We start from the raw sequence: 21,690 nt of genomic DNA, 5'->3' as shown, positions 1-21,690 counted from the left end.
TCTTGGTCCGATCCATGCTCCTCCTCGTCTGAGGAGGAGAACGACTACGACAGCCGTTACATATATTTTTTTAATTTTTTATTATACTGAACAAAAATACAAACTCAATTAACTTCTCTAGGGTAGGGGGCAGCATTGGGAATTTTGGATGAAAAGCGTGCCCAAATTAAACTGCTTGCTACTCAGCCATAAAAGCTGGAATATGCTTCTAGTAGTGGATTTGGATAGGAAACACTCTGAGGTTTCTAAAACTGTTTGAATGATGTCTGTGAGTATAACAGAACTCATATGGCAGGCAAAAACCTGAGAAAAAATCCAACCAGGAAGTGGGAAATCTGAGGTTTGTAGTTTTTCAACTCTTTGCCTATCGAATACATAGTGTCTATGGGGTCATATTGCACTTCCTAAGGCTTCCACTAGATGTTAACAGTCTTTAGAACCTTGTTTGATGCTTCTACTGTGAAGTGGGGGCGAATGAGAGGGGATTGAGTCAGAGGTCTGACAGAGAGCCACGAGCTGACCATGCGCGTTCACGTGATAGTTAGCTTGCGTTCCATTGCATTTCTAAAGACAAAAGGATTCTCCGGTTGGAACATTATTGAAGATTTATGTTAAAAACATCCTAAAGATTGATTCTATACATCATTTGACATGTTTCTACGGACTGTAACGGAACCTTTTGACTTTTCGTCTGCACCTAGTGATCGCGCCTCATGAATTTTGATTACTGGGCTAAACGCGCGAACAAAAATTTGGTATTTGGACATAAATGATGGACATTATCGAACAAAACAAACATTTATTGTGGAACTGGGATTCCTGCGAGTGCATTCTGATGAAGATCATCAAAGGTAAGTGAATATTTATAATGCTATTTCTGACTTCTGTTGACTACACAACATGGCGGTTATCTGTTTGGGTTGTTTGGGCTCTGAGCGCTGTACTCAGATTATTGCATGGTGTGCTTTTTCCGTAAAGTTTTTTTGAAATCTGACACAGTGGTTGCATTAAGGAGAAGTGGATCTAAAATTCCATGCATAACAGTTGTATCTTTTAGCAATGTTTATTATGAGTATTTCTGTAAATTGATGTGGCTCTCTGCAAAATCACCGGATGTTTTGGAACTACTGAACATAACGCGCCAATGTAAACTCTGATTTTTGGATATAAATATGAACTTTACCGAACAAAACATACATTATTGTGTAACATGAAGTCCTATGAGTGTCGTCTGATGAAGATCTTTTTGTGACTCCTCTCTTTGGCTGGAAAAATGGCTGTGTTTTTCTGTGACTTGGCTCTGACCTAACATAATCGCTTGGTGTGCTTTCGTCGTAAAGCCTTTTTGAAATCGGACACTGTGGCTGGATTTACAACAAGTGTATCTTTAAAATGGTGTAAAATACTTGTATGTTTGAGGAATTTTAATTATGGGATTTCTGTTGTTTTGAATTTGGCGCCCTGCAGTTTCACTGGCTGTTGACGAGGTGAGACGCTACCGTCCCAAATACCCTAGTGAGGTTAATAAAGTGTTGATCCCATTTTTCATGAGCTGAAATAAAAGTTCCCAGAAATGTTCCATACGCCCAAAAGGCATATTTCTCTCAAATTTTGTGCACAAATTTGTTTATATCCCTGTTAAATGAGCATTTCTCCTTTGCCAAGATAATCCATCCACTTGACAGGTATGGCGTATCAAGAAGCTGGGGAGGAGTATTTCTGTCTGTAATAAAGCCCTTTTGTGGGGAAAAACTCATTCTGATTGGCTGGGCCTGGCTTCCCAGGAGTGGTGTGTAGTCATGGATGCCAAGGGAAGCCGGGCTTCTCCCCAAAAATTTACCAAGAAAAAGAGAAATCATTTATTTTTCTCTGTATTTCAGAATTTTCCTTCAATTCATAAGAGGCTGAATGTATCTCATCGGAGAAAGCATCTGAGCGAGCGAAACAGCGCCCCTCTGTGTGTAGGGTAATAACGGATCTGTGAGTCGGGAAGCAGGTGCAGGTGAAACGTTTAATAAAACAACAAAACCAGGAATGAGACAAATCCATGTGGCTAAACGCCGGTACACAAGGATAATTCCAACTGGTGAGAAAACATGAGAGTGACATAAAGGGGAGGAAATGATGAAGGTAAAGTCCAGGTGTGACTCATAATGACTAACAGGTGCGCGTAATGATGAATCCCAGTACCGGTGGTTAGTAATCTGGCGACTTCGTACACCGGAGGGGAGGAAGCAGGAGAAGATGTGACAGTACCTCCCCTCTGATGCGCGGCTCCAGCCGCAGGATGACACCGTCCAGAGGTACGACCCCAAGGATGAGGAGCGGGTCGGTCCGGGTGGCGAAGGTGGAAATCACGGATGATGTTGGGGTCCAGAATGTCCTCCACCGTAACCCAACACCGCTCCTCTGGGCCATACCCCTCCAAGTCCACCAGATACTGGGACCGACCCCCATGATGTCGGGAGTTCAGTAGGGATCTGACAGCATATGCCGGACCCCCTCAATGTCCAGGGGTGGGGTGGAGCTGTGTCGTGGGGGACAGTATCCGCGAGGGGACCAGGAACCACCGGCCTGAGAAGGGAGACATGAAAAGAGGGTGAGATACGATAGTGACTGGGTAGTTGTAACCTGTATGTCACTTCGTGGACTCTCCGGAGAACCTAGAACGGCCCCACAAACTGGGGGCTCAGTTTCTTGCAGGGCAGGAGGAGTGGGAGGTTCCTGGTAGAGAGCCAGACGCGGTACCCAGGATGGAACACAGGGGTCTCACTGCGATGGCGGCCTGCCTGTTCCTTCTGACGATGATGTTCCTTCTGACGGCGTGCTGGAGTCTTACGTGCGCATCACTCCACACCTCCTTTGCGCGCCGGAACCACTCATCTACCACAGGAGCCGCGGTCTGGCCCGGTGTCCATGGGGCCAGGGCCGGTTGGAAACCCAAAACACACTGGAAGGGGGTCAACCCAGTGGAGGAGTGACGTAGGGAGCTCTGGGCGTACTCTACCCAGGGAAGGAATCGTGCCCACTCACCCTGCCAGTCCTGACAGTGACTCCTCAGGAACCTCCCCAGCTCCTGGTTCATCCTCTCCACCTGCCCGTTTGACTAAGGCCGATACCCGGAAGTGAGGCTGACCGTAACCCTGAGCTTCTCCAAGAAGGACCTCAACTCGTGATGTGAATTGAGGGCCATGGCCGGAGACGATGTCCTCTGGAAGGCCATAATGCTGGAAGACCTGCTGGAAGAGTGCTTCTGGGACCTGGAGAGCAGTGGGGAGACCAGGAAGAGGGATTAATCGAAGAAGATCAGTTACAAAGTCAATGGATAGATGTGACCAAGGTCACCGAGGCACGGGAAGCGGCAGGAGCTTCCCTGCTGGAGCATTCCGGGGGAACTTGGTTTGAGCGCATACGGAACAGGAGTTGACATACCGAGTGCATCCTGCACCAAGGTGGGCCACCAGTACTTCTCAGCGATGGAGTGGATGGTGCGAGAAATACCTGGATGTCCAGCGACGACAATCTCTAATCCCTGTTGGAACGTAGATGCGCTGGGGAGGACATTTCCGGGGTGCGGGCTACTTCACTAGAGCCTGGCGGATGTCCACATCTACGTCCCAAACCACTAGACCCACGACTCGGGTGTCCTCTGGACAGGAACTTTTCCTGAATCGTAGATATGGGACAGAGCATCGGCCTTGATGTTCTTAGAACTTGGGCGATAGGTCAGAGTGAAGTCGAACCTGGTGAAGAAAAGTGCCCACCTGGTTTGGCGCGGAGTCAGTCTCCTCGCTGTCCGTATGCACTCTAGGTTCCGATGGTCAGTGAGGATGACGAATGGTTCCTTACCACCCTCCAGCCAGTGTCTCCACTCTAATGCCAACCTCATCGCCAGGAGCTCCCGATCACTGACATCATAATTCCTCTCTGCGGAGGACAGTTTCTTGGAGAAAAAAGCACATGGATACAATTTCAATAGGTTAAACTGTCTTTGTGACAAAACTGCTCCCACGCCCACCTCAGATGCGTCTACCTCAACCACAAAAGGTAACGTGGGATCTGGGTGTTTTAGCAAGGAGGCGGAGGTGAAACACCCCTTGAGGAGACGAAAGGCCTCGTCGGCTGCTGGAGACCACACCAGCCTATGAAGCCCACCCTTGAGGAGGGAGGTGAGAGGGGCGGCGACGGCGCTGCAGTTCCTGATGAAGAGGAGGTAGAAGTTGGCAAACCCCAAAACCCGCTGTAACCCCTTGATGGTGGTTGACCTTACCACATCTACCTTCTTGTCCTCCATCCTTACTCCCTGCGGGCTGATTTGGTAACCCAAGAAGGATACATCCCTCTGGTGGAATTGGCACTTCTCTGCCTTGACGAACAGGTGATTGACCAAGAGGCGTTCCAGGACTGCTCGAACGTGGGTGATGTGATTTTTCAGGTTGGTCAAGAATATCAGGATGTCATCGATGTATACAATCACCTGCTGTCTGATCATGTCCCTGAACACCTCATTGACGAATGCCTGGAACACTGACGGAGCATTGGCTAAGCCAAAGGGCATAACCAAATACTTGTAATGACCAGACATTGTGCTGAACGCCATCTTCCACTCATCCCCCTCCCGGATGCGGATGAGATTGTAGGCACTCCGCAGTTCCAGTTTGGTGAAGAACTGGGCCCCGTGGAGCTGCTCGATGGCTGACGGCACCAACAGGAGAGGGTACCAATACTTCTTGGTGATGTCATTGAGTCCTCAGTAATCGATACGGGGCGTAATCATCCCTCCTTCTTGGCAACGAAGAAGAAACCAGCCGACGCAGGGGATGTGGATGTGCGGATGAAACCCTGTTGGAGTGCCTTTTTGAATGTAATCCTCCATAGCCTGGGTCTCAGCAACAGACAGAGGGTAGATGCGTCTGCACAAAGGTGCAGCACTGGAAAACAGGTCAATGGCACAGTCCCAGGGGTGTTGAGGAGGGAGACAAGTAGCGTGGGTCTTGGAGAATAACTCCTTTAGGTCCTGGTATTCCTCTGGGATGTTGAGCTGAAGAACAACCATGGGACTCTCAACAGACATGGAACCACAGGGGACAGGGAAGCAGGTATTCCGGCATTCAGGTGACCAGTCTGGGATTTTCATCCTCGACCATGAGATGGTAGGGTTATGGGGTTGGAGCCAAGGGAGGCAGAGGATGATTTTGTGAACTGGTGCACGTCATGAAGAAGGAGAGGCTCTCCTGGTGATTGGACTCCACGGTGAGGGTGAGTGGTTGAGTGATGTGTGTGATGGTCCCAGATCCTAATGGCCGACAGTCGAGACCTTGAACAGGAAAAGGAGAGAAAAGCGGGTAGATGGTAATGTTGAGGGAGGAGGCAAGGGTCTGATCCATAAAGTTCCCTGCAGCGCCGGAATCCACTAAAGTGGTTGACACAGTACATAAGGGAAAGTCAGTCAGAGTGATGGACACCAAAAATAGTATAGTAGGAAGAGCTGAATCTGGAATACTCACTCCTGGTCCAGGGGATGAAACATCACGTGACTGTCCCTCTGCTCTAGTGGATCCCGACGTACCGAACACCGCTGGAGCTTGTGCCCTCCTTGCCCACAGTACAGACATAGCCCCAGCTGTATCCGTCTGCGTTGTGACCCCTACCTCCTTGGGTTGAGGCTCTGATCGCGAGTACTCGCCGAAGGAGGGAGAGAAGTGATGAGAATGCCGACGCTCCCGGAGAAGGTTATCCAGGCGGGTGGCCATCGCAATGAGTGCGTCCAGGGTGCGGTTGTTGTACCGACATGCCAGTTCTGTCTGACCCTCCTCTCGCAGACCTCTTCGGAACAGCGTGCGAAGCGCCAGCGCTGTGAGTCGGGAAGCAGGTGAAACGTTTAATAAAACAACAAAACCAGGAACGAGACAAATCCATGTGGCTAAACGCCGGTACACAAGGACAATACCAACTGGTGAGAAAACATAAGAGAGTGACATATAAAGGGGAGGAAATGATGAAGGTAATGAAGTCCAGGTGTAAATCATAATGATTGACAGGTGCGCGTAATGATGAATCCCAGGACCGGTGGTTAGTATTCTGGCGACGTTGTACACCGGAGGGGAGTAGCAGGAGAAGATGTGACATGTAGGCCATCTATCTGATGCTGTCCGGTCCAAACTAATATGACATTGTTGCCACCCGTAGCAGGGATTGCAAGGGAAGCCAGCAAACATTTGGCCTCCCTTGATAAACATTTTGCCAATCAACATTGAGCTAAACTGAGTGAGCTTAACTGTGAATGGTCCTGGCGCACCAAAAAAAGTGTCAAGGGAAGCCAGCTTGTATTTTGGCATCACTCCTATCAAATTGCATTGAAAGCATATGTCATTGACACAAACAACTTGAATTGTTGCATCTCGTTGTGTTGTTGTCCACCGGTGGCTAGCTAGGTAGCTAAAATTGTCCCTTTCCTAAATTAGCCGTGGATGGAGATAGGGATTTGGACTTCTGGTTTTACTTAATTATCAATGATTATAACGGGGATTCTGATCCAACCATTAATTCATACATTGTTTTGCTCCTGGCCTTAGAGGATGGAAGTTAAACATGTACAGTTGAAGTCGGAAGTTTACATACACCTTAGCCAAATACATTTAAACTCAGTTTTTCAAAATTCCTGACATTTAATCCCAGTAAAAACTCCCTGTTTTAGGTCAGTTAGGATCACCACTTTATTTTAAGAATGTGAAATGTCAGAATAATAGTAGAGAGAAGGATTTATTTCAGCTTTTATTTCTTTCATCACATTCCCAGTGGGTCAGAAGTTTACATACACTCAATTAGTATTTGGTAGCATTGCCTTTAAATTGTTTAACTTGGGTCAAACGTTTCGGGTAGCCTTCCACAAGCTTCCCACAATAAGTTGGGTGATGTTTGTTTGCTTTGGCGTCTTTCACCCCTCATGATCATATTTATGCACGCAACCACTCACTTACACTACTGATTACTGACTACACACACCATTGTTAATTGTATTTGGGTTATTTCAGTTAATAAATATATTTTTGTTATTCCTTAACTCCACGTTGTCTCCCTTCTTGTTACGGACTTTGAGCCGGTTCGTGACAAATATATCCACATAATTTTCCTACCTCATGATGCCATCTATTTTGTGAAGTGCACCAGTCCCTCTTGCAGCAAAGCACCCCCACAACATGATGCTGCCAACCCGTGCTTCACGGATGGGATGTTGTTCTTCGGCTTGCAAGCCTCTCGCTATTTCCTCCAAACATAATGATGGTCATTATGGCCAAACAGTTCTATTTTTGTTTCATCCGACCAGAGGACATTTCTCCAAAAGGTATGATCTTTGTCCCCATGTGCAGTTGCAAACCGTAGTCTGGCTTTTTTTATGACGTTTTTTGAGCAGTGGCTTCTTCCTTGCTGAGCGGTCTTTCAGGTTATGTCGATATATGACTCGTTTTACTGTGGATATAGATACTTTTGTACCTGTTTCCTCCAGCATCTCCACAAGGTCCTTTGCTGTTGTTCTGGGATTGATTTGCACTTTTCGCACTAAAGTACGTTCATCTCTAGGAGACAGAACTCCTTCTCGCTCCTTCCTGAGCGGTATGATGGCTGTGTGGTCCCATGGTGTTTATACTTGCGTACTATTGTTTTGTACAGATGAACATGGTACCTTCAGGTGCTTTAAATTGGTCCCAAGGATGATCCAGACTTGTGGAGGTCTACAATATTTTTCTGAGGTCTTGGCTGATTTCTTTTGATTTTCCCATGATGTCAAGCAAAGAGGCACTGAGTTTGAAGGTAGGCCTTGAAATACATCTACAGGTACACCTCCAACTGACTCAAATGATGTCAATCAGCCTATCAGAAGCTTCTAAAGCCATGACATCATTTTCTGGTATTTTCCAAGCTGTTTAAAGGCACAGTCAACTCAGTGTATGTAAACTTCTGACCCACTGGAATTGTGATACAGTGAATTATAAATGAAATAATCTCTGTTAACAATTGTTGGAAAAATGACTTGTGTCATGCACAAAGTAGATGTCCTAACCGACTTGCCAAAACTATAGTTTGTTAACAAGAAATTTGTGGAGTGGTTGATAAACAAGTTTTAATGACTCCAACCTAAGTGTATGTAAACTTCTGACTTCAACTGTATGCCTGTGTTTGGGCTACAGAGAAATTATGCCAAAATCATAAATATTTGTAGAGTCAGTTATAGCAAATATAAGTAACAAAACACACCATTTAATATGACAAAAATCTGATTATGTTTAGGGTAAAGTACTTTTAACTATCCTAACGCCATACATAAAAGGATTGAAAAGTGTTGAACATATTAGAAAATTAAAATTGTGTAAAATATAGGTGAAGATGTGCAGTATCATATTTGCCTTGTAGAATCAAAAATAAACAGCCAAAGGAGAAGTTCAGCAAAGAGGCTGTATGTGGTATACAAGTGTTAAACGCTTTCTTTTTAGTCTCATTTCAAGACTTTTACATTAGTTAAGCAGATTTAGCAGATTTGTTTAGAATTCCGTGGCATTATAATATTTTATGGTATGAAGAATACAATTGAAAAAATCTGAATAAAATTGAAAGGATATTTTCTCCAAACGATTTGAGGGAGTGCGCACATGCGGCTTTTCTGTGTTGAGCGGTTAACCTTTTCTCAATAGGGGGCGCTATTTTCACTTTGTAAAAAATCGTGCCCAAATTAAACTTCCTCGTACTCTATTCTAGCTCGTACAATATGCATATTATTACTACTATTGGATAGAAAACACTCTCAAGTTTCTAAAACCGTTTGAATTATATCTGTGAGTAAAACAGAACTCATTTTGCAGCAAACTTCCTGACAGGAAGTGAAAAATCTGAAATCGAGGCTCTGTTCCAGGGCCTTCCTATTAATTTGCCTGAAATCTATGGATATACATGCACTTCATACGCCTTCCACTAGATGTCAACAGGCAGTGGGAGGTGGAATGGGGTGTCTACCTTGATCTGAGGCCGAACAAGAGCTTTTGGAATGACGTGACTAGAAATTTCATTGTCTTTGAAGGCGCGAGAAGGAACCCCAGATTGCCTTCTGAAAAGCTTTCGGTATACACGTTAGATATCTCCGGCTTTGATTTTATTTGATAGATGTGATAAAAACATCATAAAGTAGTTTTTTTCAACCGAGTTGTATCAGTTTATTGAACGTTTATTGCGAGTTTTGGAATTTTCTTTTCTTTGCGTCAAGTGAAGTTGGGCACGTTTGCGCCACATGGCTAGCTATGGTTGCTAATTCGACAGGCGAAGAGGACATTCTAAAACCAAACAACGATTTATTCTGGACAAAGGACTCCTTGTACAAGATTCTGATGGAAGCTCAGCAAAAGTAGGAACCATTTATGATGTTATTTCGTATTTCTGTGGAAAATGTTTAGTTCTATTTTCCGCCCTCATTGCAGGCGCTGTCTCGCTATAACGTAAGCTGTATGTCGTACTAAAGTTATTTAAAAAAATCTAACACGGCGATTGCATTAAGAACTAGTGTATCTTTCATTTGCTGTACAACATGTATTTTTTAGTAAAGTTTATGATGAGTTCTTTGATTAGATTAGGTGAGTGTCAGAAATATATCCGGATAATTTTGTGCAGTTTGGCTAAGTATTCACATTGTAAAACCACGATTTGTACTGCTAAATATGCACATTTTCGAACAAAACATATATGTATTGTGTAACATGATGTTATAGGACTGTCATCTGATGAAGTTTGTCAAGGTTAGTGAATAATTTTATATCTTTTGCTGTTTTTTTGCAATCGCTACCTTTGCGGTGAATGAATGCGGTTGTGTGGTTGGCTATTGTGGTAAGCTAATATAATGCTATATTGTGTTTTCGCTGTAAAACATTTTAAATTCGGAAATGATGGCTGGATTCACAAGATGTGTATCTTTCATTTGGTGTCTTGGACTTGTGATTTCATGATATTTATATGCTAGTATTTACTTGTGGCGCTATGCTAGGCTATGCTAGTCAGCTTTTTTACTGATGAGGATGCTCCCGGATCCGGGATGGTGACCAAGTAGAAGTTAACTTGTTCTTGATTCAGTGATAGATTTGCCCACATCTATACTCACTAATATAGATGCCTTTACATTTCTCCTCATAACATAATTCATAGCCTAAATCAAACAATATTATACTTTGCATCCTGCAGTCATATGATTTATTACATTCAAATGCAAAATAATTGATTACATGTAAAGTATGTTAAATCCAAAATTAAGACCGACCATTTCTAATACATGATGACCTGCTTAAACTAAGCTCCTCACTTGATTATTATACTTGTGAGATTGAATTAAAAAAACGCCTACCATGGTGTGATGTGCAAATGGTCACCAATAACTGTCAAGGAAACCATATAGAGAAAAACAGATACCATTTTTGTAACAGGCCCTCCAGAGGGTTCAAATGCCTTTCTTATGTTCTATAGAAATACAGTAATTAATAGAGAATAGTAGATTAAACAGGGCATTTCTAGCCAATGTTAAATGGCTAGCTAGTTGGCAGCTAGGAACATACTGTAAGGGAGTGCGTAACTGGCGGCAGGGAAGTCAGGCGCAGGAGAGCAAAACTGGGTAATCAACGGAGCAGTTTTATTCATAAAACTACCGGTAACCAGAACCACAAACAAATGGGTACAAAACCCGTCGCGCACCAGAGAAAACGTGCACATGCACTTACAATAAACAGAGGGTTAAATACACAACATGTAATGACGGAAATTGAGACCAGGTGTGTGAGAAGACAAGACAAAACAAATGGAAAAGGAAAAGTGTCTCGATGATGGCTAGAAGAAGGAGAGGAACTGACTTTGGCGGAAGTCGTGACAGTACCCCCCCTTGACGCGCGGCTCCAGCAGCGCGCCGAAACCGGCCTCGGGGACGACCCGGAGGGCGAGGCGCAGGGCGATCCGGACGGAGACGGTGGAACTCCTGCAGCATTGAAGGGTCCAACACGTCCTCGACCGGAACCCAGCACCTCGCCTCCGGACCGTACCCCTCCCACTCCACGAGGTACTGAAGGCCCCTCGCCCGACGCCTCGAATCCAGTATGGAGCGAACGGAGTATGCCGGGGCCCCTTCGATGTCCAGAGGGGGCAGAGGAACCTCCCGCACCTCAGACTCCTGGAGCGGGCCAGCCACCACCGGCCTGAGGAGAGACACATGGAACGAGGGGTTAATACGGTAATCGGGGGGAAGCTGTAACCTGTAACAAACCTCGTTCACTCTCCTCAGGACTTTAAATGGCCCCACAAACCGCGGGCCCAGCTTCTGGCAGGGCAGGCGGAGGGGGCAGGTTTCGGGTCGAGAGCAAAACCCGGTCCCCCGGTGCGAACACAGGGGCCTCACTGCGGTGACGGTCTGCCCTGTTTTTCTGGCGCAGCACGGCCCGCTGAAGGTGAACACGGGCAGCTTCCTATGTCTCCTCCGCGTGCTTGAACCAGTCGTCCACTGCAGGAGCCTCGGTCTGACTCTGATGCCAAGTCACCAGAACCGGCTGGTACCCCAGTACGCACTGGAAGGGGGAGAGGTTAGTGGAGGAGTGGCGGAGCGAGTTCTGTGCCATCTCTGCCCAGGGCACGAACGCCGCCCACTCCCCCGTCCGGTCCTGGCAATAAGACCGCAGAAACCTGCCCACATCCTCGTTTACTCTCTCCACCTGCCCATTACTCACGGGGTGGAAACCTGAGGTAAGGCTGACCCAGACGTTCCATGAACGCCTTCCAGACCCTCGACGTGAACTGGGAACCTCGATCAGACACTTTATCCTCAGGCACCCCGTAGTGCCGGAAGACATGCGTAAACAAGGCCTCCGCAGTCTGTAGGGCCGTAGGGAGACCGGGCAGAGGGAGGAGACGGCAGGACTTAGAGAACCGATCCACAACGACCAGGATCGTGGTGTTACCCTGTGAGGGGGGGGGGGGGGGGGGATCGGTAAGGAAATCCACCACCACGGCCGTTGTGGAACGGGTAAGGGGTGTAGCTTCCCTCTGGGCAGGTGCCTAGGAGCCTTACACTGGGAGCACACCGAGCAGGAGGAAACATAAACCCTCACGTCCTTAGCCAAGGTAGGCCATCAGTACCTCCTGCTCAAACAGCGCACTGTCCGACCAATCCCAGGATGACCAGAGGAGGGTGACGTGTGGGCCAAATAGATCAACCGGTCACGGACAGCAGACGGGACGTACAGACGCCCAGCGGGACACTGGATGGGAGCGGGCTCTGTACGCAACGCCTGCTCAATGTTCGCGTCCAGCTCCCACACCACCAGAGCTACCAGGCAGGAGGCCAGAAGTATGATCCATGGGCCGCTCCTCTGTGTCATACAGCTGGGACAGTGCGTCTGCCTTCACGTTCTGGGAGTCTGGTCTGTAGGACAGGGTGAAAACAAAATGGGTGAAACATGGCCCACCTTGCCTGACGAGGGTTCAGTCTCCTCGCTGCCCGGATGTACTCCAGATTGTGGTGGTCAGTCCAGATGAGGAAAGGGTGTTTAGCCCCCCAAGCCAATGTCTCCATGCATTCAAGGCCTTGACGACTGCCAACAGCTCCCGGTCCCCCACGTCATAGTTTCGCTCCGCCGGGCTGAGCTTCGGTGCCGTGCCCGAGCGCTGAGAGAGCACAGCTCCTATCCCAGCCTCGGACGCGTCCACCTCCACTATGAACGCCAAAGAGGGATCCGGATAGGCCAGCACGGGAGCCGAGGTAAACAGAGCCCTCAGGTGACCAAAAGCCCTGTCCACCTCAGCCGACCACTGCAAACGTACCGGGCCCCCATTCAGCAGTGAGGTAATGGGAGCCGCTACCTGACCAAAACCCTGGATAAACCTCCGGTAGTAGTTGGCAAACCCTAAGAACCGCTGCACCTCCTTTACCGTGGTGGGAGTCGGCCAATTACGCACGGCTGAAATGTGGTCACTCTCCATCTCCACCCCTGAGGTGGAAATGCGGTACCCTAGGAAGGAGACGGACTGCTGGAAGAACAGGTATTTCTCAGCCTTGACGTACAGGTCATGCTCCAACAGGCGACCAAGCACCCTGCGCACCAGGGACACATGCTCGGCGCGTGTAGCGGAGTATATCAGAATGTCATCAATATACGCTCCTCGTCCCCTGCCTCAGATGGAGGCCGCATCTCCCTCTCCTCACACGGCGTTGGCCCACTCCAGGGCTTTCCCAGAGAGGCACTAGACGAGGGCGGACACCCTCTCACGGCCCGAAGGAGCCGGGTGGACGGTTGCCAGGTACAGGTAGAGCTGCAACAGGAACTCCTGGCAGCCTGCAGCCGTCCCGTCGTACTCCCGGGGAAGGGCGAGACGAATCCCACTGGGACCAGGGGGGGGGGGGAACTCCTTGTCTCTCCCAGCGGTCCATTGTTTGGACAACGCGGTACATGGCGGTGCCAAGATGGTGGAGCATCGCCGCGTGCTCCCGGACACGCTCCTCCACCACTGTCATGACTGTCCTGATCAGGTCAGGTTACAGGAGACCACAACCCTACAGATTATCTCTCAACTCCAACAGAGGAGGAGAGATCTAGGGGTCTGAAGATGTGGGGGTTTTATGACCCCTCACGCCCCTGGTAAATCTTCGGCCACACAACATTACGGTGTCCCCTCAATATGGAGAACCACCCTCAGAACATTAAACATGCAATAAAGGGACTTTGGAACAATGGTTTCCGTCAGCCACAATGGTGGTCATGACGATAGATGGAATATGAAAATGTATGTCATTTTTGTTTTGTTATTAAAGGTTAATAGATTACGTTATTACGAAAACATTGTAACGTTAAGAGTTTTCCTAGTATATGTTTGATGTTTATACATTGTACGTTGTGTGGAAAATGTCCAAATCAGAGAGAATGTTTTGGTAAAGATGAAATGTGAAGTTAGTTGTCTAAAATTGGATTTGAGTAAAATCTAGACCTTGCCTCTTAACTTGGTACGCCCAGAGAATTGCCCTAAAGGCGGTTACGCCCACTTCTGACCCGAGGGTATAAAACCTGTGAGTGAAGACTTAACATATCAGACTAAGTGACCTGAGCTGCAGCCAAGGTCTAAAAAGTCAACGAACCCAAAACGCAACACAAGTTTGAAGACAAAGAAATATTTTTCTACCCAAGCTACGGATGAGTAGCTGTGTCTAAGCGGGTGAATTCAAGCCGAAACACCTAGCCTCCACTCCCCATCGAATCTACACTGTTTCATTTTTACGCTGTGAGCTCTGAGCTACAGAGCTGTCTGTCCTCAGAAGACCCCTTCCAGAGCAAGGGCAAGGGAACAGGCCAGTAAGCCAAAAAGGACACTGACATCGTGAGGACAACTAGAGAGTTGCGCCGGAGAAGTGCGTCATTGAGCAGCCTGAACGGTCCACGCGGGGAATCCACGGAGACCTTCCACACGTAATTACATCATTATATTCTGACCCATAAGAGCGGCAGTTTGGGGCAAGGCTAGGGTTAGAATAAGCATAGCTGACAAATTCACCCAAATGTATATTTCTCTCGTGTACTTTCTCTTTTTCTCTCTCTCTTTTAAATCCCCATTTTGGGTAACACGCGCCATAGTGTGTTGGCCCGTTATACTAAGTTCTAATCAATAGCCTAGAATGTGTTTTTGTGTAGGTGTATCTTTCATCATAATTTTAGCTTTCTAGTAAATAAATAATCAACTAAGATTGGTGTGGTACGAACTCATTGGTGAGACCCGGGTCCGTGCAGATTCCCGGATTATGCGACGTTCAGAACGAGACTGTAGAGGAAACTGATTAATTGGCGACTGTTGTAAAATCGATATTCTGATATTCTTTGAGTTAATTTGGGAAATAGAAACTCAATAAAACAAATTTTCCCATGGTGCCCCAGGTTAATAAGTTAATAATTGCTTGATTCATTTAATCACGCAATTAGAAACCTTTAATCATTCGATGAGCAACAGTCGTCACATTAACTAATACAACGCCACGACACCCCTATACCAGGGGCATCTGCTCCTGCTGACTCCATTAGCGGTGTGGAATTCTGTATAGGAGTGCGTAACTGGCGGCAGGGAAGTCAGGCGCAGGAGAGCAAAACTGGGTAATCAACGGAACAGTATTATTCATAAAACTACCGGTAACCAGAACCACAAACAAATGGGTACAAAACCCGTCGCGCACCAGAGAAAACGTGGACATGCACTTACAATACACAATTCCGCACAAAGACATGGGGGGAACAGAGGGTTAAATACACAACATGTAATGAGGGAAATTGAGACCAGGTGTGTGAGAAGACAAGACAAAACAAACGGAAAAGGAAAAGTGGCTCGATGATGGCTAGAAGACCGGCGACGCAGACCACCGCCCAAACAAGGAGAGCAACCGACTTCAGCGGAAGTCGTGACACATACAGAGACGCATCATAATAGCATGGAAGTAATGCCACACTGGAGCCGAATTGTAAATGGAATACATTGAACACATAGAGCAGGGTGAATTTTTTCCCCATTAAAACACAATTTAAATGCATTTTAAATATACACTGAGCACAAAACATGAAGAACAACTTACTGATATTGAGTTGCACCCCCTTTTGCGCTCAGAACAGCTTAAATTTGTCAGGGCTACAAGTTGTAAAAAGCGTTCCACATGGATGCTGGCCCATGTTGACTCCAACGCTTCCCACAATTGTGTCAAGTTGGATGGATGTTCTTTGGGTGGTGGACCATTCTTGACTGTTATGGGCAGAGCAGACCATTCGATATGCCCTTAAATACTTTGATATGCAACCTGGAATAAAAAATTTAAGAGGACCAGTGCAATATAGCGAAAAAATCTGTGCCATTTGTGAGTGATGTTGTTAGGCTACTTTGCATGTTGTTTCCTCATCAGAGCGCACTGGTGAACAACAAAGTAATTTCACTTCACCGAGACAACCACAAGTTCTTCAAGATGACGACTAGGCCTATATCCACACGTTTGTATGATCTGAATGATGATGATGATGATAGTGGTGGTGGTGGTGGTGAAGGGGGTGATTTAATTTACAATATACAACAGGGGTTAGCAACTAGGTTTGGCCTCCAGCAAATTTGTTCCTCAGCTTGTAGCTAGTCGGCGTGCCAGAACATAGTTATTGCCTATTAGCAAAGAGCCTACTAGCTGCCCAATTCATAGCCCTACACAGTGTGTGCTACACTACACATTTAACACATGGTTAGTGGGCTAATCAATTCAATGATAGTAACATAATCATTTCGATCTGAATACCGAAGTAAAATCCCTATGTTAATAGGCCTACCAAATCGATTAAAAGATAGCCTATTCATCGTAGCATATTTCTCCAATGCCAAACCAGTGTGTCTTGTTTGTAAAGAATGTCATTATGAATCCATGCATGGTACTTTCAGAGGATAATTTTCCACACCAGACATGAGGCCCGAGTCCAACACAGAAAGGAGGTAGGCCTATTTAAGGAGTGCATGGTGACAGTATTGAAGGAAATAGCTATAGGCCTACTGACAAGTATATGGATAAAATCATTGCGTCTGTCAAATCAGTAAGCCTACCGTACCTCATATTTCTTAAATAGTGCCCCAACAAAGCCCTCTTATTTGTTAATTTGCCTACTCAATTTTCAGCACCGGGCGCTGTCCATATTGACTTTAGAAATGCAAGTGGTGTAGTGAACACATACCAGCATATTTTTTAAGAATCAATGGGTATATATTATTATTCATTTATTATAATATTTTTTCTCTCCCCAATTTCATGATATCCAATTGGTAGTTACAGTCTTGTCCTATCGCTGCAACTCCCGTACGGACTCAGGAGAGGTGAAGGTCGAGAGCCATTCGTCCTCCGAAACACTACTCCGCCAAGCCACACTGCTTCTTGACACACTGCTCGCTTAACCCGGAAGCCAGCCTCACCAATGTGTCGGAGGAAACACTGTACAGCTAAGTCAGCGTGCATGAGCCCGGCCCGCCACAAGGAGTCGCTAGAGTGCAATGGGACAAGGACATTCCAGCCGGCCAAATCCTCCCCTAACTCGGACGACGCTGGGCCAATTGAGACCTCATGGGTCTCCCAGTTGCGGCTGGCTGCGACACAGCCCGGGATTGAACCCGGATCTGTAGTCACGCTTCTAATACTGAGATGTAGTGCCTTAGACCACTTCGCCACTCGGGAGGCCCTGGGTATATATTATACATTTGTAAGTCCAAAAATGTATGTAGCAACAGGCTGTGTTAGTGGCCTATGATCCTGTTACAACAATGTATGTGTGTGGACTCTGGCCTGGCACTGGGTATTGTTGAGGGGCTACCTTGTTAGCTTCAGTCTGAATGAGGGTGCAACACAACAGTCTGAGGAGAGGTCCTGGTTGGAAGCCTGGCCCCAGATATGTTTGTACTATCATTCCAACTCCTTGTCATGTATGGAATGACAAGGAGTGTAATGTTAGCACAAACAATCTGCTACGTAGTTAGTCCTCTGTAGTTTTTCCTGGACATGTGATCTAACCAGGGAAAACAGAGAATAACTCAGAAGCCTTAGTACCAGCTGTAGTGTAAAACCTAGGCCCAGAACTTTTCCTGCTCAGGTAAAAGTGAAGATCCTTAGTGTCACTCTGGCCTTCCTTAGGCCTACAGTAAAAGAGAATACAGTACAAGAGAATACAGAGGACTAACTACGATGGTTGCTGTCAAAAAGTGATTGATGGGTTTTCTGTGTCCTTTGGTTTTTGGTTGTGCTCTCATTGACCACTTAATGACATCCACTCCGGATGTTCTCACAATATTTAGTGTGTCCGCTTGTAACCTGACACCACCCCATGTAACCAAGCCCCACACACACCCACCCAAGGGGAAAGACAGAGGGAGAGAGATATTTATTTAATTGAAGGTCAATTAAATGTTCTTTCAAACCTTTTATTTTCTACAAAACCTTTAGTACAGACATTTAAACAATTATTAAAGTTTACTATGCAAGTTTACTAAAGTTGACTAATATTAAACTCTGATACTGATGTTTATTACTAAACCTCTATATAGATCATACATGTTATTATTACACAATACTACACATTACTACCCAATACATGTTTATATTTATTTTTTGGAAAGTGTTTTATCTTCCTTCCTTGTAAAATAGTTTAACGAGCATGGTCCTCGTCTGCTTGTAACCTCCCACAAGTTTTCTGTGGTTTATCCTCGCTCATAGTGTTCCCAGGACAAGGCTAACACCATGCCCGAACCGGACGAGCGTGTGCATCTGCCATTGTGCGCAAATTGATTTTGTCCCCCCGCAATCACGACAAGCAGGTTGAAATATCAAAACAAACTCTGAACCAATTATATTCATTTGGGAACAGGTCGAAAAGCATTAAACATTTATGGCAATTTGGCTAGCTTGCAGTTGCTAGCTAATTTGTCCTATTTAGACAGCTATCTTGCTGTTGCTAGCTAATTTGTCCTGGGATATACATATTGAGTTGTTATTTTATCTGAAATGCTCAAGGTCCTCTAATCCAACAATTAATCTACACATGAAACATGAAACAACTGAATTGTTTCATGTCATCTCTCCTCCTTCCAGGCTTTTTCTTCTTTGGACTTTATATGGCAATTTGCAACTAACTTTCATAATGTGTATTACCACAACCAACCTCCGTTCATCTTTCAATCACCCACGTGGGTATAACCAATGAGGAGATGGCACATGGGCATATGCTTTTAAAAGCCAATGAGGAGATGGGAGAGGCAGGACTTTCAGCGCGTTCTGCGCCACAAATAGAAGCAACTTCTATTTTAGTGCCTGGCAACGCAGACGCTCGTTGGCGCGCGCGAGCAGTGTGGGTCCAATAATGATTGTATGTGTACATTTATTTTGCAACGCTCACGCACATGATGCAAGCGGTGTGGTCAGCATGTAAGATTTACTTATACTCAGGTAAACCTAACCAGAAATGACTGTTTCCTGTTCATTCTACAATGGGTCACAAGCTCACTACACAGCAGTTCCACAAGTTCACTATAAAACTTCCCAACTGTTTGAACTGTTCAAAAGTTAAAACTCAGGCCTCCCCGGAAAATACTTTTTACATATTTTATTTCAAACACATTTCTTTAAGTTCAACAAGGTCACTACACATCAATCACCAGGCCATTACTTTAGACTTCAAACATGTGTTTAACTTCAAAGGAACAGGTGCACTATCAAGTTACATAATGACACACTAAATATCGTGAGAACGGAGAGGATGTCATTAAGAGATCAACGAGAGGACAACCAAAGGACACAGAAAAACACACTTTTTACAGCAACCGTCTACTATATTCTCTCTAGTACACTTTCAGGTCCTACACTCCCAGAGGGGATGACAGAAGGTGTCCCCCCTAAATTGCACCCTATTCCCTTTATCAGGGGTATTATATTCTTACCATATGAGCTCCGGAGCGTGCTGGTCTTCTGTTCTACCGGATTATTAATTGCACTCACCTGGTGTTGCAGGTCTAAATCAGTCCCTGATTAGAGGGGAACAATGAAAAAAAGCAGTGGAAGTGGCTCCGAGGTCCAGAGTTGAATAGGGTACCATTTGGGATGCAGTCAAGACCAGCCGTGCCTCTACAGGAGCCCCTCAGGTCTCTACAGGTTACTAGCTGCATTACAGTAGACTTGGTACCTAATGACTCAATTAAAACGTTTTTTACCGTCTTATTATTGGCTTCTGCTTTCCCCATGGTAAAGTGTGGATGGAGTATATTAAACAATGTGTTTTATACATCCATCCTCATGAGCCTTATTGGATTGTTACATTCTGTAGGTCAAACATATCTCACAGTGACCCCGGAAAAACAAGATACATTTTATCTCAATAAAGGTATCTGGTCCTGACAGAATATAGTTTGTTTTCATGCTGAAGTATTTCCCTAGAATTCTCTCTGAAAACGTCAAACAATCATGTACCTACTGGGACCATTTTCCATTAGTGATGGACCTAAAGGTGGGCTATAAGGTGGGCTTACCTTTTACACATTTACATCAATTTATTCACTGTTGTTGATTGATCCAGACAGTTTTGCATATCTTGATTTATTTGGCTGCGTTTACATAGGCAGTCTAATTCTGATCATTTGCCAATAATTTGTCTTTTGACCAACCAGATCAGATCATTTGCCAATAACAAAGATCGGAATTGGGCTTGCTATGTAAAAGCAGCCTTACTTAATTACATTTAAGTAAGGAATTCAAAGTCATGAACTTCTTCAGCGAATTTTTTTTTATATGACATTATTTCATAAATTGGCAAAAGTTTTACACATCTGATTTGCCGTCCTCACCCCCATTCATTATTGCGACTAGCCTATCAGTAACAACACACAAGTCAACATCACAAAAATCTAACAATCAGGACAGAAAAGGTCACACTAATGTTTAGCTTATGTTTTAGGGTACATACCTACAGGTAGTATGTTTTTACAAGCCTGTCTGATTTTAGTCATCCTAACTCCAAACACAATAGGATTTAAAAGTGGCTGGCACATCAGATAGTACACTGATAAAATAGTGTGAAGTACAGTTGGAACATTTCTCATAGACTTTTCAAATCTACTCTGGAGCAGATTTAACAAACAGCCGAAAGAGAAGTTGAGCAGCGAGGCCAGATGAGGAGTACAGGTTCTGAAAGCTTTCTGTCTGGTCTCGATGGAAGATTTCAAACAAATAGTCAGAATCTTAATATACGAGAACACAATAGTAATTAAAGGGAAAGCGATAGACAAAACAATACTGTAGAGTCCATAGATGTTATTAACTGTCGTGTCTGAAGTTGAACAGGCAAGTTTTACTACCAGGTAGTTGTCACAATACACTTTGTCCATAATGTTCCCACACAATCGCAAACGAATAGTTAAAGACAGTATTATGCTGAATTTTGCAAAAGTGTACAACCATATTACACAAATTAAAATACACACCTTGCTGGGTGTCATGATGACGTTATACTGTAGTGGAGAACATATAGCAAGGTACCTGTCGTAGGACATGACTGCTAAATTGCTGAATTCAATAGATCCATATGTGTACAAGACAAATATCTGTAGGTAACAGCACACAGTGGAAACTGTATGGTCATCTGAAACCAAATGAGTCATGAGAGCAGGAAACAAACCAGTGCTCCCATACAAGTCATTTACAAACAAACTGCACAGAAACAGATACATTGGTTCATGAAGGCTTCTCTCCATACATATAACCACAATAAGCACTGTGTTTGCAAAAACTATGGAGACGTATAACACAGTTATTGTAATGAAATACAAGTACTTTAAGTGTCCAATGTCACTATATCCAGCTAGCATAAATGACGTGAATTGTGTTGAGTTCATCATTTTCCCAATAGTATAGAAATATTTGTAGATATATTTAGTTCACAAGTGAAGGAAAACAGTGTCCATCAGGTGAAATTATTAATCTCTTATTGATTCAACATTTCTTCATTCTTAGAATTGCCATTGATTATCAACTCTTTGCATTATTACCACAGTATTACTATTCAAAGTGATTACCCCCATAGGCATCATCATGGAAAAACATTGTTACCTGTGGCTGTGATGGACAAATGCAATTGACACAGT

General features: G+C 45.2%; 1 protein-coding gene across 1 annotated transcript; it reads right to left on the bottom strand.

The window, feature by feature from the left end:
• Positions 1-5,159: 5,159 nt before the first annotated feature.
• LOC120018615 (olfactory receptor 11A1-like) lies at positions 5,160-21,444 on the bottom strand. The gene is made up of 3 exons (XM_038961819.1): positions 20,514-21,444; positions 5,570-5,854; positions 5,160-5,317 (listed from the first exon to the last, which is right to left on the bottom strand). The coding sequence occupies exons 1-3, from the start codon at positions 21,442-21,444 to the stop codon at positions 5,160-5,162; spliced, it is 1,374 nt and encodes a 457-aa protein (XP_038817747.1).
• Positions 21,445-21,690: the final 246 nt, after the last annotated feature.

The sequence above is a fragment of the Salvelinus namaycush genome, chromosome 23, assembly GCF_016432855.1.
Source record: "Salvelinus namaycush isolate Seneca chromosome 23, SaNama_1.0, whole genome shotgun sequence".
Lineage (NCBI taxonomy): Eukaryota > Metazoa > Chordata > Actinopteri > Salmoniformes > Salmonidae > Salvelinus > Salvelinus namaycush.
This window is presented reverse-complemented; position numbering and strand designations above follow the sequence as displayed.